At 49.1% G+C, this 17,806-nt stretch overlaps 1 protein-coding gene and 2 long non-coding RNA genes across 3 annotated transcripts; 2 read left to right on the plus strand and 1 right to left on the minus strand.

Annotated features, from left to right (window-relative positions):
- The first annotated feature begins 16 nt into the window (after positions 1–16).
- On the plus strand, positions 17–7,606 carry LOC132251389 (uncharacterized). The gene is made up of 2 exons (XR_009463370.1): positions 17–104; positions 7,525–7,606. It is a non-coding gene; the product is annotated as an uncharacterized LOC132251389 (long non-coding RNA).
- BAG4 (BAG cochaperone 4) lies at positions 6,521–17,720 on the minus strand. The gene is made up of 5 exons (XM_059730676.1): positions 17,570–17,720; positions 16,178–16,285; positions 10,564–10,812; positions 9,503–9,751; positions 6,521–7,998 (listed from the first exon to the last, which is right to left on the minus strand). The coding sequence occupies exons 1-5, from the start codon at positions 17,642–17,644 to the stop codon at positions 7,504–7,506; spliced, it is 1,176 nt and encodes a 391-aa protein (XP_059586659.1). The 5' UTR covers positions 17,645–17,720; the 3' UTR covers positions 6,521–7,503.
- Positions 7,735–17,426, plus strand: LOC132251388 (uncharacterized). The gene is made up of 2 exons (XR_009463369.1): positions 7,735–7,823; positions 16,538–17,426. It is a non-coding gene; the product is annotated as an uncharacterized LOC132251388 (long non-coding RNA).
- Positions 17,721–17,806: the final 86 nt, after the last annotated feature.

The raw sequence follows: 17,806 nt of genomic DNA on the forward strand, positions 1-17,806 counted from the left end.
CGCCGGCGGGGAAGGGAGCCGAGGGAGGAGGAGGCGGCCGAGCCCGGGCCCGGGCCCTGCGCTCCCGCCGGCTTTACTGCCTGGAGGCCGGCGGGCCTGGCAAGGTAAATGCTGCGGGAAGCTGGCGTCTGACGCGCCCCGGCTGCTCTGAGCTGATCGCCGGCTGCAGAAGAGCTGCTCCGGGGGTGCACCCCAGGGGGAAGAAGGAGCCGGGGGCACCCAGGGGTGTCTGGCATCCAAAAAGATGGAGAACCAGGGATCTGGGGCAGAGCCAGCAGTGCCCGCAGTTACTGGGCTTGCTTTTGCACCCGTCGCCCCCTGGGCTGCACACCTACACCTCACACTTGGTGCCAGTCCGGCCTGAGACTCAGGGAAGGCGGTGAGCCCCGGGCTTGCTGCAGATCGCATGCTCCAAGCAAGGCCCTGGGCCGCTGAGCACACTTCAACACAGAGGAAAGACTATTTTGCCTGGGAGTTGTTAGAAAGCCAGGCCCTGAGCCGAATCAGTAGAGCCAGGGTGAGGGCTAGCACTGCCTGCTGGCACATTGTCCTGCTGACTCTGCTCTTCTGGGTCTGGTGCTGGGTCCTGCATCTCCCCATCTCTGAGCTCTACCTCACTGTTTGCTCACAAGTAGCAAGCAGGGAAGAGAAGCCGCTCAGTCAGCTGTGATGCAGAATGGCTGGTAGGCAAAGGACCCGACATGGAAAGGTCCTACCTGTGTGCGATTTAGGGCAGTGGGCTGTGGTGGGCGCTTCCGCCAGGCAACTGTGCCAGTGCGCTTCTATGCCTCGATTCTGACTTGTAACAATCCCTGTCTTTAGTGACAGGACGACCGCACGGACATTACTAGTTGTGCCATGTGATCCTGCTGGGGTGGTATGATGTGCACAAATAGCAGCAACAGCAGGTGTTTCTCTTTACATCCCCAAGCAGTCTAGAAATAACTTATGAAGTCCATGTCAGGACACTGGGTTGCATCACAATGTCACTTCATAATGATGCAATTAGTGCCATGTTTGAGAGGGTGGCACAAATTCATTCCAAGGGTGCCACATCACATTCCTGAAATCACAGTAAATAAGGGATCATCTCAGCCTTATCTTTGCTATTTCGGATACGAGGCAGGGCATGGGTTCACTGCGTATGTACGGCCATCCTGGTCGGCAGCCTTGCTGGGTAACACATGTGCTTATGTGCCACAACAAACAAGTACTCCAGCATGTGATCCTCACTAATCACTATCCCTTATCCCTTCACCAATCACTATCCCTGATTCCCGTGATCAAAGGGCATCAGTAGCTATTTAGCATGGAAATTAGGGATACAGCCCCTGAACCAGAACCTCTGAAACTTTAAATGCTGGAGGCTGCAAGTAACAGACACGCTTGCCCTTTCAGCATCCCCTCTGCTGTTGTGTGACACAGAATATTGTGCAAGATGGACCTAGGGCCTGGCCCAGTAAATGGTCATTCTTATGTTCTTATCACAAGACTTTTTAAAAAAAAAATGCTATTTTTTCCAAATCACTCGTGCTCATTTTGACATTGCAGCCTTGCCTCTCTGCATAGACCTTGAGGATAGGGCCATATGTTCAAAAAACAGGTGGTGCTCTTTTTTGAAAGACCAAGCACATGGGACTGCCGGCTTTCTTTTTTAAGAGGTGTGACTTGCGACTGAAGTATAGTTAAGTGCTTTTGGGCTTGGCTTTGGTTTCCAAGGATGACTTTATGAAAAGAGGGTGTGGGTGTGTTGAGATTGCTGACCCTACAGGCTTAATCATGTCTCAGTACCTGGGAGATGGATACCCATTGCTCTCACCAGCCTGAAGGAGAACTGCTTGCAGACTGGCCTGCCAATCTCCCCAGATCTTTCCTAAGCTGGGAAGACTGTGAAAGGCAGCAGTCAGCAAACACCTTTAATTATTCATGGTGTCAGAAAGCAGAAAGCTGAGGAGCAGTGCCCAAGGTTCAGGAAAGCAATGCTAAGGGTGGGGGCTAAGGGCTGTCTTTGCTGGCCTCGTGCTGCTGGTCAGGGTTGCACAACCCTGTGGCATGATGATGCGTGCACCGTACCCACATTTCAAGGCAAGCAGCAAAGACTGCCGCATCTAGTTGAAACTGCAAAGGAATTTGCAACCTCAGAATCTGTTCCCTACGCAGCAGCTTGGCTAGGGCATTGGGGGAATACATGTGAAATAGGCCATGGGATTTATAATGATCTTGTTAGGCTCCCAGTCTCCCTTCTTGTCTGAAAGATGGGGGCAGCCCTCCTGAGCACAACCCTCTCATTTTCTGTACAAGAAAAGAGCACCATTGCTGCGTATCCCCGTGCAAATCCCAACTCAGACCAACCCTGCCTCAGACGGAGAGAGCTGGTGGAGGTCAGAAGCTGCTTTACATAACCCAGAATTTTCTGCAGGGCAGAAAATGGGAAGGCGGGACTTAATCCACACCAGTGCTACTCGCTTCCCAAACCTTCATGAGCACAGATGAAATTTACCATCTGTTTGATGGATAAAGAGATGCTGTTGTTCTGCTAGAAATGTAATCCAGCAGTAATACTTTTCCACAGAGCTGTGCAAGGGACTGAGATGGCTGGCAGGGGAGTCTAGCATTTCAACCAGCTTTTGAAAGGGGATGCTTTGCTCTTCCTCACCTGCGTTTGAATGCAAATGTGTGCTTCTCCCCCCACCTGTCCCCTTGATTCTTGAAAGTTGTCTGCTGGGATTGCAATCCCTAAAAGAGGGAAGAGGAACAATCAGGCTCTGTGCAGTCATGTGGGCAATTGCAGGCAATAGGTAGCATGAGGTGCAAGTATCTATTTGGGGAGGGGGGTCAGCTTTTTAGTTTTACTTTTAAATCGGCTTCTCCCTTGATTTTTCTTTTTGGCTCACAAGACTTTGGACATTCTTGGACTCTTTGTTAGGAGAGCATATTCTTTGGCTATCCCTCAATTTGAGGATGATGTCTGCCGGGGGGGAGAAGAAGAGCATGTAAGCTTCCCTTCCTACCCTGCATCAGCAGTAATAAACCTTTATGCTAGTTCATGGACCACCACTAATTATGCAATAGTTGAATGTGCACATTCCTCTCTTGTTCTAACTAACAGCACTGCTTTGTTATTTATTGATCTGAGATAATCCAGGCTTGCTCCATCATCCCCTGCATTATCAGAAATCTTTAGTAGAAGCTGACTGGCTCGTTTCCATTTATGGCTAGCAGTTTCTGAGTAGTTAATGTTGTAGTTAACAGTGTGTCAGGTGGTTCTGTACACGTACTATTCTTATGAAAGAGGGATATGTGGAGGAGGATATGGCAGGTCTATGAAATCAGAAAGGGCCTCGAACAAAGTCAATAGGGAACTGCTATTCACTGAGTCCCAGAATAATACAACTAGGGGGCAAACACTTCAGTTAGCAGGAGACAGATTTAAAACTAACAAGAGAATACTTTTTTTTGACACAGACTGTAGTTCACTTGTGGAACTCATTGCTAGATGGGCAGCTGCTGTGTTTAGATAGCAGCTGTAAATAGTGATTTTTTTCACTATTTGTTCATTTTAAAACAAAGCTGCTGTTCTAGCTCTGCCTTTTGGTTTCACTCTGGGTGTGGGGACTGACTTTGCAAAGCACGCAGACTGCCATGTAAGTGCTGCTACAATCAGTGAGACTTAGACACACTCAAAATGCTTGGCTGACTTGGGCCCTACCTGACTTTCACTGTCTCTTCCCTTTGTGGAAGTATGTCCTATAGTAAAAATTCTTGCCTCGGATACATCCCTCACCAGAGGTGGGAGGGCTTTAGAGGACCTGCCCTGATCTGCCCGTCCGTGGCTCTCACTGAATGCTTTCCTTTCCCTACCTATTTGGGTGCAATTAGTGTCTAAGAAATGCAGTGATGCGTGGGTGTGCAGGCAAGCTCTTGGTATGGGTATGCAGGCGAGCTTATTTAATTTACACTAGGTCTCAGAAATTTTAACCCAGCTCACTAGCCAGCTGCATAGCTTGAGCAAAATATTTCACATCGGTGATGTCACACTCTCCTAGGCAGCAGCACAGAGAAGACACACATGACCCAGGGGAAGCTTCACCCATGAGTGACTCGCATGGAGGGGAGAGCTCCTGGCGGCTATGGAGGCAGGGTCTGAAATCATTTCTGTTGCTTACAAAACTCAACCTTGCTGTTTATTCCAGGGGGACAATCCCAGTTTCTCTGCCCAGATCTGTGCTGCAATTGCAGGAACTGAAGCTGGATTAAAAAAAATTAACCATAGCCTTCCCTTTAGACGATCACAGCTTCAGTGCTACTAACTTTAATGAGACTTAAGCATGCATTGTAAGCATGTGCCTAAGCCTGTCTCTACTCATTAAGGTGCTTGAGCACATACTTAGAGCTTTTCTGAAGCTTGGAGGATGCAGACTTAAGCGCTCAGAGGATACAGACTTAAATAACAGCAAGGCTTCCTCTCCCAATGAGATTAACTGCATTAAAAATTCATGAGACACAGGAGAGCCTGTCTCTGTCCATTTCCTGTTTTTTTCAGTTCTAAGCTCTAATCAGTCAGAAAAGCAAAGCAGGTATTCTCCCCACCCGAGGAGAAAATAGTTAAATCCTTGTGTTAGATGACAACCTTCCCATAACTGGCTGTTCAGGGACCATGTGTTTCAGCCACGGTTTAATGAGCAGGCTTGCTTTCTTTCTTTCTTTTTTTTTTTTTGGAATAGAGACATACATCTTAAAAAGAAAATCTCTTGCAATTTCAGTCTTTGACTCCTGGACACGTCTATTCTCAAGCCACATCTCATCATCATATAGCATCACTGCATGAACAATAGTTTCCAAAATGGTCACTAGCACTAAGCACCTTCCTCCTGCTAGCTTTTTCCAGCTTCGCCCAAGTTAGACCTTTTGCAAGGTGCATCGTCAAAACAAGGGGCCTGCTTTCTCTTCCCAACTAGTTTCATTAAACTCTTGCGAGTCAGAACCCAGGACTAGGCATCCAGATTCTTAGATTTCTACTCTTAGATCTGCCATGAACTTTGTCTACTTGGAGAGTCACCCTTTAAAGGAACATATCTCCTCTGCATCTGAGTAATGTGGTAAAACACAGGTGTTAGTCACTGTGTTGCATGACTAAGGGATATGAGTAATCTTACATTCAGTGGGAACTTTTATTTTGAAAAATCTTTTTTTAATTCTCTTCAGTACTGCTGTTGTGTTGCATGCATCAGCTTTGTTGGGAGGCACTAACGTGGGTGTTAACATATGCTAGATGGGGGAGGGGGATTCACAGCCCATATGCTCCTGCTCTGCGTAACTTGTTCAGACTCAGTAACATTCACCAAGTGAGAAGGGTGCAAGATGCCCAGCACAGATCATATGTTAGGGAGAATTCCAGTGCAGTTTTAAGTGTAATGGTGTTGTCCTAAAGCTTGATCAGCTGCAAAGAGGTGGCATGCTCTTTGCTCTCTGTCCATTTCTTTGGAGTGGTGGTTGGAGTTGATATTTGATCATAGTTTTGATGCTCTCCTTTGCATGGTAGAGAGGAGAGAGGGGGCTGCTTTTCAGACACTGATGTACACTTGCTTTTATACAACTCGTGAGCCTGCTGTAACCATCCTCCTCCTAGGGAGGAGACAATGGATTCCTTTGCACGAGGACTAGCAATGTACATCACTAAAGAAGCTCATAAATGTGATGCTCACTAGCACCGTGCAATAATTTTGTAAAGCTTCAGCAACTGGACTGTTCTTTAATAGGCAGTTTGTCTAGATGCCTTCATCCTGGCTCAGGAACCTTTCCGTTCCTGAGATGTGTGCTGATTGTTATCTTCCGTTCCAAAAAAAGGAGTTACTATATCTTAGATTGACAAGGTTATCTGGGTAAATGTTGTCTGCCTATGTCCCTAGATCGGGGTGGGCAAAATGCAGCCCATGGGCTGGATGCGGCCCTCCAGGCCATTCTATTTGGCCCGCAGGGCCCCTAAAATTTTATAAAATTAATATTTATCTACCCCTGGCTGCCTGTCATGTGGCCCTCGATAGCTTGTCAAAACTCACTAAGCAGCCCTCTACCTGAAATAATTGCCCGCCCCTGCCTTAGACCAACATGGCTATAACCAACACCCCCCATATCTTAGATTAACACCCGGAATATGCCCAGAATGGACTGCTTCTAAGCTATAGATTCAGTTGGAAAGAATGCAGTAGTTATTGCACTGAGGGTTTGTCATTCCGAATACTAAAATAATTTAATTGGGCAACAAGTGAGACATGAATGCCCAGAACAAACAATTTTCTCTTAGGTTCACCAGAGTGGGGAAATGCAGCCATGTGACAGCAACCCGAGTTATTTGGCAGACTCCTTTATACATTATATCCTGGCAGGAAAGTTGGGAGAAAATGAAAATGAATGGCATTTGGGTCACCAAAAGGTTCCACTTAAGAAGTTTCATGTAAGGTTTGACTTACCAAAAAAAAAAAAAAAAAAAAAAAATCACTTCAAAGATGCAAATTACAAGTATGTTTTAAAACTTGCCAGGGTTTATTACCTCATCATACACAGAAATGACTCTTTTCATGAATTGTATTCCAAGGGTGGATGGTAGCTATTTGACATCTCCCCTCCGCAGTGCATTGTACAGAATCACCAAGTAGGCAAATCGTAGTGAAAAACAAGAGTGCAGTATGTGAAAGGACACTACAGTTAGAAAGTGGATTTTTATACCCAAACGCCCTGAAAAATCTTGTCTAAATGCCTCACTTATAACTGTTCCATGATGACATTCAAATCTTTCCTCTGCACTGTTCAAAAGCTCCCAAATGTGTTCCTTATCATTTTCCTCCATATTAGACACCAGAGTGAAACAGTGTGAAGTAACATTCACTTTAGTCACCATATTAAGCTGGCTGTCTGTATGATCTCTTCCACCAGTGCTTCAACATAATGACAGAGTGCACCAAAGACACAGAAAAAGAATACACAATCAGTATGGCTAAGGTTAAGAAGCAGAAAATACACATAAATATAGTGGTCTGCAAACCTCATGTCTTGTTCTCCTTGCTGTGCGCTGCGATGCCTTGGTAACGTAAAACTTGATAAGTATTCTAGTAGTTGGAAAAGTCACTGTAGCTCCAAGTGGTCTCTAAAGATTTGGCCTGGTGTAGAGAAATCTGTTCCACACAAGGGGTTTCTGTCCTGCTGCTAAGAAGTGTGCAGACACCCCAGAGCCTGGCACAACAAAAGCACTTCATTTGGCAGCGTCAGGATTCCAGAGCCCTCTGTACATTCATTGGTCTGGAACAACGGACTGAATTCAGAACTGATGAGTCAATCCTCTCTTCATTCGCCCACAGCCAAATTGTCATTTGTTGGCCTCTTAAAAAAAAAAAAAAGTCAGAATTTATTGCTTTTTATTATCAACAGTAGTCAGGAGGAAGGACAGACAGGTGAACAAAACCAGAATTCTCTGGGCCAACAAAAGGAAGCCCCACGTTGTTCACTTCACAATCCCTTTCTTTCCAGTTTTTCCAAGATGGCCTGGATTCTGTGAACAGCCTCTTTCCTGGCTTGTCGAACATTGTCCTGGCCACCCGTCTCGATGGAATCCAGTTCCAGCAGCTCCTTGGTCAACAACTCCTCCAGCAGCCGGAAAGCTTTATCTGTCTTTCTGCCTACAAATTCATCCACCTCTTGCTCCAACTGCTCAACCTCCTCCATAACTCGTATAATGCGCTGAATCCCTGGCTGAACACTCAGGCAGTTTGAAGAAGGCTGGTCACTTGCTTTAAAGCCTGCATCCTGGGTCACAGCAGCTTTCCTAGGTACATTGTCATACATTTGGGGCTGTGCACTATATTGCACCTTGGGGTTTGGAGAGGGTGGTTTGGGGTGGAAGGGGGTTGGCTTGTGATCACTCATTGTCCCAGAGTGCTGGTGATTGGCTTCTGCAAAGTAGCTGTGCTGGTTTGTTCCTTGCTCTGGTTTGTCATAAGCATCCTAAATCAGAAACAGAGGTGTTTTTAGTTTGGTCCCCTTGACATCAGCGTGTATCCCATGTTCTACATCTAGGAGGGCATGCAAGCATCCCAACAAGGGCTGGGAGGCCCAGGCTGCTGAAAGAAGGTGTGCATGCCTAAGGTGGCAGGGCAAAAAAGGTTCAGGCAGGGAAGTTACCTGGGATGAGGGTTGCAGTTTGAGACTGTCATGCACCATGACATCATAATATGCCATGTCCTAGTAACTGACACGCAGGTGGCCTTACATGAGTGCTGCTGCCCAGTTGCACCTCCAGAAAGGAATGCTTGGGCAGTGAGCCGGTGCTCAAACCTCGCGGCTACCTAAGAACTAAACTCTAGCCAGAAAAACCTCAAGCAGTTTGCAGAAGGCTGCAACTATAGGACAATAGTGAAAAAGCTTGAAACATTTTGCAGTACGGCCAGGTCAGGATCACGCTTGCTACAGATCTTTGAAGACAGCGTGTGAGAAAGGATTCTAGTACCATTCCTCTGGTCAGTGCCGATGCATTTGCGTCTCAGGTAGGGTACAGGGCAATTTTATAATGGATATTAGATAACAAAAAAGAAATCTGAGTCCTAGCAATTAGAACTCTACCTCAGGACCTTGCTGGCAGGCCTTGCCAGCACTACCACAGCTTTTGTGGGGCTGGTTTCAAGGCCTCTCATGGTTGGCCAGACTGGGGGAGTGGAGTAATGAACAGAGTGAGTGCACAGTCCAGGAGTTATTTCCCCAGCACTGTATTTTTAGCAAAGTCTCTACTAGAGCATACTGGTGCCTAGAAATGTGCTTGGGAAGGAACACAGAAGCATCCAGACAGGAAAAGATCAGCTGCATCTTCCCTACTTCCCAGAATCAGATGCTTCAGAGATAGTGCAAGAACCCCCTGTACAAGAGACATGTGAGATAAGCCATAGCCCTGGAAGATTTGATCCTAAATCCTTGCTAGATACTGTTCTAAGACTCAATCTCTGACATCTGATATCAGCTTCAATACCCTTAATTTCCAGCATTACAGTGGAACTCTCGATAACTATAAAGGATACCCAAGTTATGTATCCAGAGGGAAATACTTGCAAGAGTTCCTAGATTGCATTACCTCTTTGTTCCCTACTACAAACCACTTCCTTTAAAAGATAGAGGCATTTCAAAGAAATGAGACACCAGTGTTTCAAAGAGATAGCATAGTCTAGTGCTCTGACTGCAAATCTGGAACTAGAGGATATATCCTGGCCTTGTCAGACTGCCCCTGTGGCAGGTCACAACAAATCCCACATGCAGTGTCTGTAGTTTAAAGCAAGATGTAAGGGCCAACAGTGCTTTATTCCCAAGTGTGATCCTCTTTGTCTGGCACAGGTGGGAACTGGAGGCATTGGAGAAGTGGCATGCCTTGACTCTGTGAAGGGAATGCTTGCATTGTTACTTGTGTGACAGATCTAGGACCAACACTAGTAGGCTCCATAGCCTTGAGAGCATAAACCTTTACCTTTGTCTCATGAACTGGAGGGTGTGGAGCAGGAACTCCGTTGCCCGGCCAGGATGGATGCGACTCAGAGACATACGGGTTCCCATGTGTTGTTGAAGCAGCTGACCAGCCATAACGTGGCTGCATCCCATAGACTCCTGAGGGAGCCCACAACTCCTCCTGGGGTCTTGGCTGTGACGGGGGGCCCTGTGGTGGAATCCCCGGACTAGCATCGCCATATGAGTAGTGTGGGACAGCCATGCCTGGCGTCTGCAGGGAGGAGAACAGACACTACCTCTGAAATCACATCCACTCAGCCAGCAGTAATCCATACCAAGGTGCTCCTTGTTAGGAACAGCATGGTTGGATTGGCTATCCTGGCTCTGCTGGGTCAGCCTTTCTACCCTAGCTCTACAAAAAGAAGGTGTTACACATTTCAGACAGGGAGGGCTCCTTGGGACATTCATGCAGTGGAGTTGTTGTCTAAGCCAGCCTGGTACAAACAGGTGACTGCTGGATAGTTCGCCAGAGACAAAGCGCCTTCGACCTTCTATTGGATGGAAATGCCCGTCAGGACTGCAGCCCTGAATGTAGGACTTTGGTCTCTCCAAAGCAGCAGCTACAAGTGGATGGACAGGACCTGCATAAGTCCTTTATCACCCTCCCCGGTACCCGGTTGACTGGCCAACTACTTTCTCTACTTCAGGGGAGAGGAACAGCTTTTGCTAATCCTTGACTTTTGCTCCTGCCCCAGCCTGCTCTTGGACTCTGCTTGCTAACCCTAACATTGACTTTGGCTCCCCAGTACTGGTTCTAATGCTCTGGTCCTCCAATCTGGTAACCCCAATCCTCAACTGGTACCTGACAATAGTGAGAAGCAGGAACTGTGGAGTCTGTTTCTCGAGCTCAGGGATTAGCAGCTGGTAGCTGGAGAGGCAAGCTGCACTTTGCAGTGCACTTGCCAGGCTTTGGTTGAGGAGGGCTGTACTCAGCACCACCAAGTACCTGGCTGTGAGCATTGCCCACCCCAGGCAGGCTTCCAGAGGAAGCACCCATTGTTGTCTGTGTCCTGGCTTCCTTACCTGTGGTGGGGAATACCCTGGGACGTGTCTCCTGAGAGAGGAGCTTTCTGCTGTGCAGTCTGCTGTGGGGTAGTTCCAGTGAGAAGCTGGTGATGGAGACCTGTACATGCCTGCAGATTCTGCAGGGTAAGGGGGCTGTGGGGGCCCAGAGGAGTAGTAAGTGTTTGATTGTGCCAAACTGGGATAGTGTGCAGGAGCCGAGGGGTAACGGGTGCCATAGCCTCCATTTGTGTAGGGAGAATCCAGCCCCTGAAAAGCAATCAGAGAAGGTACTAAGAACCTGGACTGGCTCTGGGCTTCTAGGTCTGAGAGTACAGAAGCAGAATGGTTTGGACAGCAGTAAGAACAGCATTTTAATTTTTACAAGTCAAGAAATAAGGTATCCAACCCAATCTGGTTGCTGAGGGATAGTTCCATGCATCTACTTCCTCACTTGGGGGATTCAGATCTTACTGTGCAAGTAAGGGTGGAAATTTTGCATTGGAAAAATGCTGGGGTAGAAAGAAACAGGACAGGCTGTTAGCAGGGGAGTGCCTGTGACCATATTACAGATCTAGAAACTGATGCCTCTTCCTTTGAGGAGATGACTGTTAAGCCTTATGGAGATTGTGATCAGATGCTAAGTATTGGGCAAATGTGAAGCCTCCCAAAGCCCTATCAGGTAGGACAGCATTGTTTTCCTCTCAGCCCACTCCTTCTGGCCCCTTGCTGGAATCCACTTCATCATCATTAGCCCTAGAGATTTGGATTTTTCAGACCCAGTCTGGAGCTCTAGTAGCTCACTGACCATTTAAAGCTTTTTGACTGCCTACAGCCTGTGGACAGAGAGGCTTCAAAGCCTGGAAGGTTCCCAGCAGTACCAAGAGCTCCTCCTGGAGACACTGTGTGCTATCTTGGTCACCTGCCATGTACTCATGCAACAGTGGACATCAGTGACCCACTCCCAGGCCCTTGGCAACAGGGTGCAGGGGGGCAATGATACAGCATACAGAATGCAGTGACATCAGCCTGAGCTGAGCAGAGGGCTCCATGTGTCAGAAAGGCTGCTGTTACGGTCTGTAGCAGTGCAGGTCTCTGAGAGAAGTGCCCAAATTTGCTAGTTGGTTTTGTCTCCTCAGGACCAGAGCCCTGTCTTTAGGCAGGGCCAGGGGGTGACATTGACAGGGTCTTACCTAGGAACATGGTTATGTGAAACATTTTAAATTCAGGGTTCTGAATAAATGAAACCCAGCATTAGCAACAATTTATCATGAAACAGGCAAGCAACTTGCACATAGTAAGAACCTCTCGGCATAAGTTATACTGGCTCCCCAACTTGTGTCCAGCCCGAAACATTAAATACAATGAGGTGTCCTACTCGGGCCCACTGTCCTCCCATCCTTCCTATTTGGTTTCTGCTCCTTGTGAGCCCTCTGCCTGGGTCCTAAGACTTTCATACAGGACCTCCTGTCCCCACAGACCTCTCTAGCTGCGTGGACCTCTGGCCTGCTGGCCCAGCTCTTGGTCACATGCTCCCATCACAGGCCCCTTGGTTTCTGGAAAGTCAAGCCTACTTTTTCACTAAACTATGGAAAAGAAATTTCCCCTGAAGGGCTCGGGCAGTTTTGAAATCTTTGAGAATTGTGTGGCAATGAAACTGATCACAAATTGCATTTGACCTACATGTGATTCAGCATCATGGGCCACTGTCTCCAAGGGAAGTCTAGGGGAGATGGGATGGTTGCTCCAAGTGGAAGAATACAAGACTGCCACAGTGAAACGCCTGGGGCACTTGGGTATGGAAATCAGTCAGGATTGAGGGGTCTGCCACTGCTTTGCTCTGGACTTCAGACAAGTCACAGTTCCCTTCCACCCTGTAAAACAAACAAAATCCTGCCTCAAGCTGTATGAAAGAAGAGCATGATGTAGGTGCTGAGCATTACTTCAAAGCTGTGGCTCAGTCCAGGACTGTCCGCTAGACGTGCACTGATGCATGGATCTCATACCGGATCAGTACCCATATAAAGACAACTGGCTGTATCAGAAATCAGCCTGACGCAGCCAATAATTTGGCCGATAAATGCTCGTGCGCGCGCACGGCTGCAGCGCAGCACTCAGGCAGCGAGGGACAGAGCTGTGTGCAGCTGGTAAATCCGTTGTGGCGGAAGGGGAGGGAAGGAGCATGGGGGGTGGGGGGTGGGGGGACGGATGACAGATCAATGTCCCCCATGGTGAGGGAGGGGGCAGGTGCTGCCCAACTGGGGTGGGGCAGGGCATGGGACAGAGCCACGGCTCCCGGGGAGTGCGGGGGTGGCTTCCACCGCTGCTTGCACCCCAGGAGGGCATTGGGGGGGGGCATCTGCCCCCAGATCTGTGTGGGGTGGGCAGGTTGCAGCTGCAGGCTGGAACCAGGGCTGAGCCAGGCTCTTTTTGGCAGGGGCTGGGGCTCAAGGTGGGAGCTTCGAAGAGGGCTGCAGCCAACCACAAATTTTGCTGTACTCCTACTCCCAGCACTGCCGCAGCCCCAGCTCTTCCCGGCGCGTGGGTGGAGGCAGGGCGTTGTGTCAGGTCTGTGGCAGTGGTGCTGGGGGCAGAGCTACAGCGAAATTTGGGGTGGCTGCAGTCCCCTCCCGAGCCCAGCCCCTGCCAAGAAGAGCTTGGCTCCAGCCCGCAGCTGCAGGCTGCCAGCCCCACGCAGATCCGAGGGCATGTGCCCCCCCTTCCCCCCCAAATGCCCTCCTGGGGTGCAAGCAGCGGCAGGAGCTACCCCCGCCCCTCCAGAGGATCCAAGGCTCTGTCCTGTGCGTCACCCCGCCCCAGCTGATCAGCACCTACCCCCTCCCTCACTGTGGGGGGCACTGATCTGCCCTACCACGCTTCTTCCCTCCCCTCCCCTCCCCCCACAATGGACTCACCAGCTGCACACAGCTGTATCGGAAATCGGATCGGTATCGTTCGATATCCCTCCTTAAAAATCAGCTATCGGTATCAGCCCAAAAAAATCTCTATCATGCACCTCTGTCTGAACTTTTTATAGGATATATTTTTGGGGGGAAAGTGTTCTTCCTGCTGTTTGTGCACGGCTTCCTCCAAGCAAGGCACCCCTGCAACAGCACAGGAGAGACCTGACAGAGCAGGGGCATCTACACCAGATGCTACTGCACAGTCGTTACTGCACGTTTATTTAGTAGTTGTATAAGCAAGTGCTAAAATAATGTGCAGTGACCTGAGTTACTGCGCAGCAGCGCCAGCAAATGCCTTTTTTTGTGACACTACTTCACTGTAGTGTCGTTTCGCTGTTTTTGCCATGTGACGCTACAGCGCAGCAATACTGCAGTCAGTGTCTCCTGTAGATGTGGCGAGTTATGGAACCAGAACATACAAAGTACTGTATTCTGCTGCTTCCCTTCCTCTGCAGAGGCAGGGCATCTCTTGGTTAATGTCTGCCCTCTACTGGGGATAGACCACTTCATTACTATTATTTATTCAGGCCCTAACCAGTGTTGCTGATTCTTAGCTACTCTCTGTTGGTAATTTTGCTGGGCAGACACTTTCCTGCTCACATGGCTCCCACCTTCTGTTGTGTTAATCTCTCCGAAAAGGAGGAACTGACCAAGGTCTAGTCCTCCCATGCTAGTTTCCAAGCCCCAGGCCTTGCCTGAAGAACCCTGCTTATTTGGCTGTAAAGTACCTGGCAGTGGGGACCATGGCGTGTTACCTCACATGTGTTCCCTGAGGGTTTGTCACCCTTAGGCCTACTGAGTAGCTCCTTCAGTTCTCAAGGCAATGAGAATCCTAGGTTCAGCCACAACTTTTCAAACTATGCTTTCCTTGTTTAACACTTTTGAAGTTAGAAATGTCTACAAAACATAGCAAGGCTCTGGATGGAATTGGGAAAAAATTCTACTATTTGTCCTTGCTGCCAACTCCCCTCTCTTTTTCTACTCCGCTTTTTAAAAAAAAAAAAAGAGCTGGAGAGGGAAAAGTAGGGAAAAACAACGAAGGAAAACCCAAAATATCATTATGCAGCTTATTGGGAGAAGATGAAATAACCAAAGGTGTTCCTTTTCAGAACCAGTGGATCTTTTTCTCCAAGAATATACTGGCTTAGCTTAGTAACGAGTGTCCATACGCCAATGCTGCTGTTTACGATCAAGGTGTGTTACACGTACTGTAGGAGCATCCTAGGTTCGCTGGGAGGGGCACCGCGCACATGTGGAAAACCTCTGCATTAGTGCTCACAGTAATTTCCAAATAGCAGCTGGCCTCTGTAGGCCCCACAGCTCAAGCTCTTTTTCTTATGTGGCTTGCATCTGCTAAACTGAGCGTGTGAAATGCTGCTTCCCCAGTCACGAAGAATGCTTTCGCTGTTTATGAGCATGAGAATACTTTAAGACTGCCAGGGAAGCAATATGGTCACAATCATTCTTTAAAATAGATACCAAGAACTTGGGAGTGCTCAGAGGAGAACTCCCAGCACAGCTATAGTGGAAAATGGTGGTGAGAGGCGCAAACAAGCCCCAGCACTGTGTGCTACAGCAGCCTACACAATGAGAATTCACTGCTGTGGCTCAAGCGTTAGATGCGAGCATGAAACCCCTGAGGCAGCATTTGTCCTGTCACTAGGAAGTGCCATTTAGCTACTGTTCGGAGCACTAGGAAAAGAAAATGCCAGATTGCTTTGGCATGGAAAAAAGCTTTTCACGCAGGTCCCCACTATGCTGGGAAAGCTCTCGCTTGGGTGAAGATGGATGCTAGTTTCTTCAGGAGACAGGATAAAGAAACCGGAAGATACAGCCTAGTGTTGGGGGAAACCAAGAATTCCAACCATCGGGTCTAGGCAAGGAGGCAATGACATTATCCACGGGCTTTGAGGGAAAAGCAGCAGAGTACTTCAAAGGACTGTTCTAGTATCAAGCAGCAAAAGGTATTTCCCTGCTTGGAGCCCCATGCTGACGTCACAATTTCTAGGGCAACCCAAAATGCACAGCAGGGACTGGGACCTGGATTCTGTCCCATTTCCAGGACTGACTCACTGCACAGCCTTTGGCAAGTCACTACAACGCCCTGCCCCAGTGTTTATGAGCAAGGGCTCATAAAACACGATTAATACCTTAGTATAGGTGCTATGAGACAACTAATTGCTTTAACTGTATGCAGAGCATTTAAGTATCCTTGGCTGAAGGCCATTGGCAGGGTCTAGCATTATTCATGGGCCACCGGTGTAAAAATAATTACTCCAATTACCGTTAGTTCACTGGCAATGGGACATGGTGCTTTGTGCAGAGCATCTAGAAGTAGCCAGCACCAGCAGGCAAGGGGATTCAGCCACAGTTTCAAGTATGGCTGGTGCAGGTGTTTCAAGTTTCAGCTTCCAGCTGACACTCAATATAATGCTGTGGTATCTAGGAAGTAGCATTTCCTGAAGCCAATGCAACACGGAGGAAGCAGCAGAAGTCCCCAGGGCTTGCCTAAGTCTGCCATGCAAGCCCTGCATTTCTAAAATGGCTGGTCCCTTTGTTTGGGAGGAAACCAGCCCTTTGACTGGAGTCTTCTGGCTCAAACTCCCACCCAACCAGACAAATTCCTCTGCTTCACAGCAAACAAGATGGGAAGGTCCGTTGCCCAACTGTACCTGGCCTTGTAACTCAGCTCCAGCTGGATAGGGACTTGGGTAGGGAGCTCTGGACTGGGCCGTGGAGTTCCAGTAGCTGGAGGTGTATCCAGGATACGGTGGCTGCTCCTAAAGGTGGGGTGGGAAAAGGAGGTAAGAAAAGCACTAGCAGAAGATTACCTACCCTCTCAATAACGGGGAGAGAACTCACCGCAAAACATGCTGGAAAGCTGCAAAGGAAGAGTGTGCACAGTAATAATCAACTGCACGCTATATCTGTAGCACGCCATGGCAAGGAAGGGCCTGAAAACATACTATGGCCTCAAAACTATTATGAAATGCTACTCCACTCTATATTTATAGACCTTCTCACCTCTCCAGGCTGGCTGCCAGATTCACAATTCCTCCCTTGCCCATGCCGAGACGGCACTGCGAAAAGGAGGCGTTTTCCAGCAATTGTTGAAAGGAAAATTCAGGAGGAGATTGGATATGCATCTAGCTGGGGTCATCTAGACCCAGCACTCTTTCCAGCCTATGCAGGGGGTCGGACTCGATGATCTATTGAGGTCCCTTCCGATCCTAACATCTATGAATCTATGAAAAAGCTGTAGAAGAGCAAGGGCATCAGTGGAAGCATGGCACAGCAGCCTCGATGTGCTAACTGACTCAACGCAGGCTCCCAAGTATGGAAATCACACAAGAAATGCTTAATCAAACTGCACAATAGGCTGAAGGACCCGGGAACGTAGCAGCAATTGAGCTCAACTACCTCTCAGCACAGCTCTTCTCTTCATTGGCAGCTCAGAGGCTAGCTGTCCCTGTCGTCCTGGAATGGAAATATCTCAGGACTGGGGCGTACACGTTGCCCTTCAATAACCGGGGTTTAGCGGCCAACTGACCGCACGTCTGCTTTTCTGCCGTTATATCAGCGATGCAGTGCAGGGATAACCATTCAGACACGCGCTGCGATGTGCTGGGACAGACCATTAGTACTTCTTAACCTGGGGCAATGGATGTGGACGTCTGAACCGCTGCACTTTGTCCTGGGAGAAAATGGTCAGTCCTAGGACGTCTGCAACCAAAGAGTCCTTTCCGTTGGAGCTGAAAAGCATCCAGACGAAGGGAAGGACAGCAAAAGTGCACGGCGACACCCGGGCTATTCCCCTAAGAATTTCTCCGAAATCAGTAACATTTGTCAGGTGACTTATTTGCATTTTTTTTCCAGCGTGCGGTAACTTTTCAGTAAATACGGTAATTTTGAGCCTCTAAATACGGTAATTTCCTATTTTCGACCTGGCGGCGCGAGGGGCCGGCTCTGCCCGAGGCCCGCCCTGTCCCGCCCCGCCCCGCCCCGCCCGCGCCCAGGCAGCTGCGAGCCCTTCGCTCCCCCCAGGCCTCCCTGCAGCCCCGTACCTGCGCGGGCCGCTCCCAGCCGCCCCCGCCAGCCCAGGCGGCGGGTCGGGGCTGCGGGCCGCCGCGCGGCTCCATACGCCAGGGCGCGGCGGGCGACGGCTCCTACAGCAGGCGCCGCAGGGCCGACACGAGCGGCGCCGCACCCGGCCCACGACCCGCAGCCAATCAGCGGCGCCTCCGCTTCACGGCCACCCCCGGACCTCGACCTCTCACGGGCCGCCTCCCTCCTCAGCCAAT

The sequence above is a fragment of the Alligator mississippiensis genome, chromosome 7, assembly GCF_030867095.1.
Source record: "Alligator mississippiensis isolate rAllMis1 chromosome 7, rAllMis1, whole genome shotgun sequence".
In the NCBI taxonomy this organism is placed as follows: domain Eukaryota; kingdom Metazoa; phylum Chordata; order Crocodylia; family Alligatoridae; genus Alligator; species Alligator mississippiensis.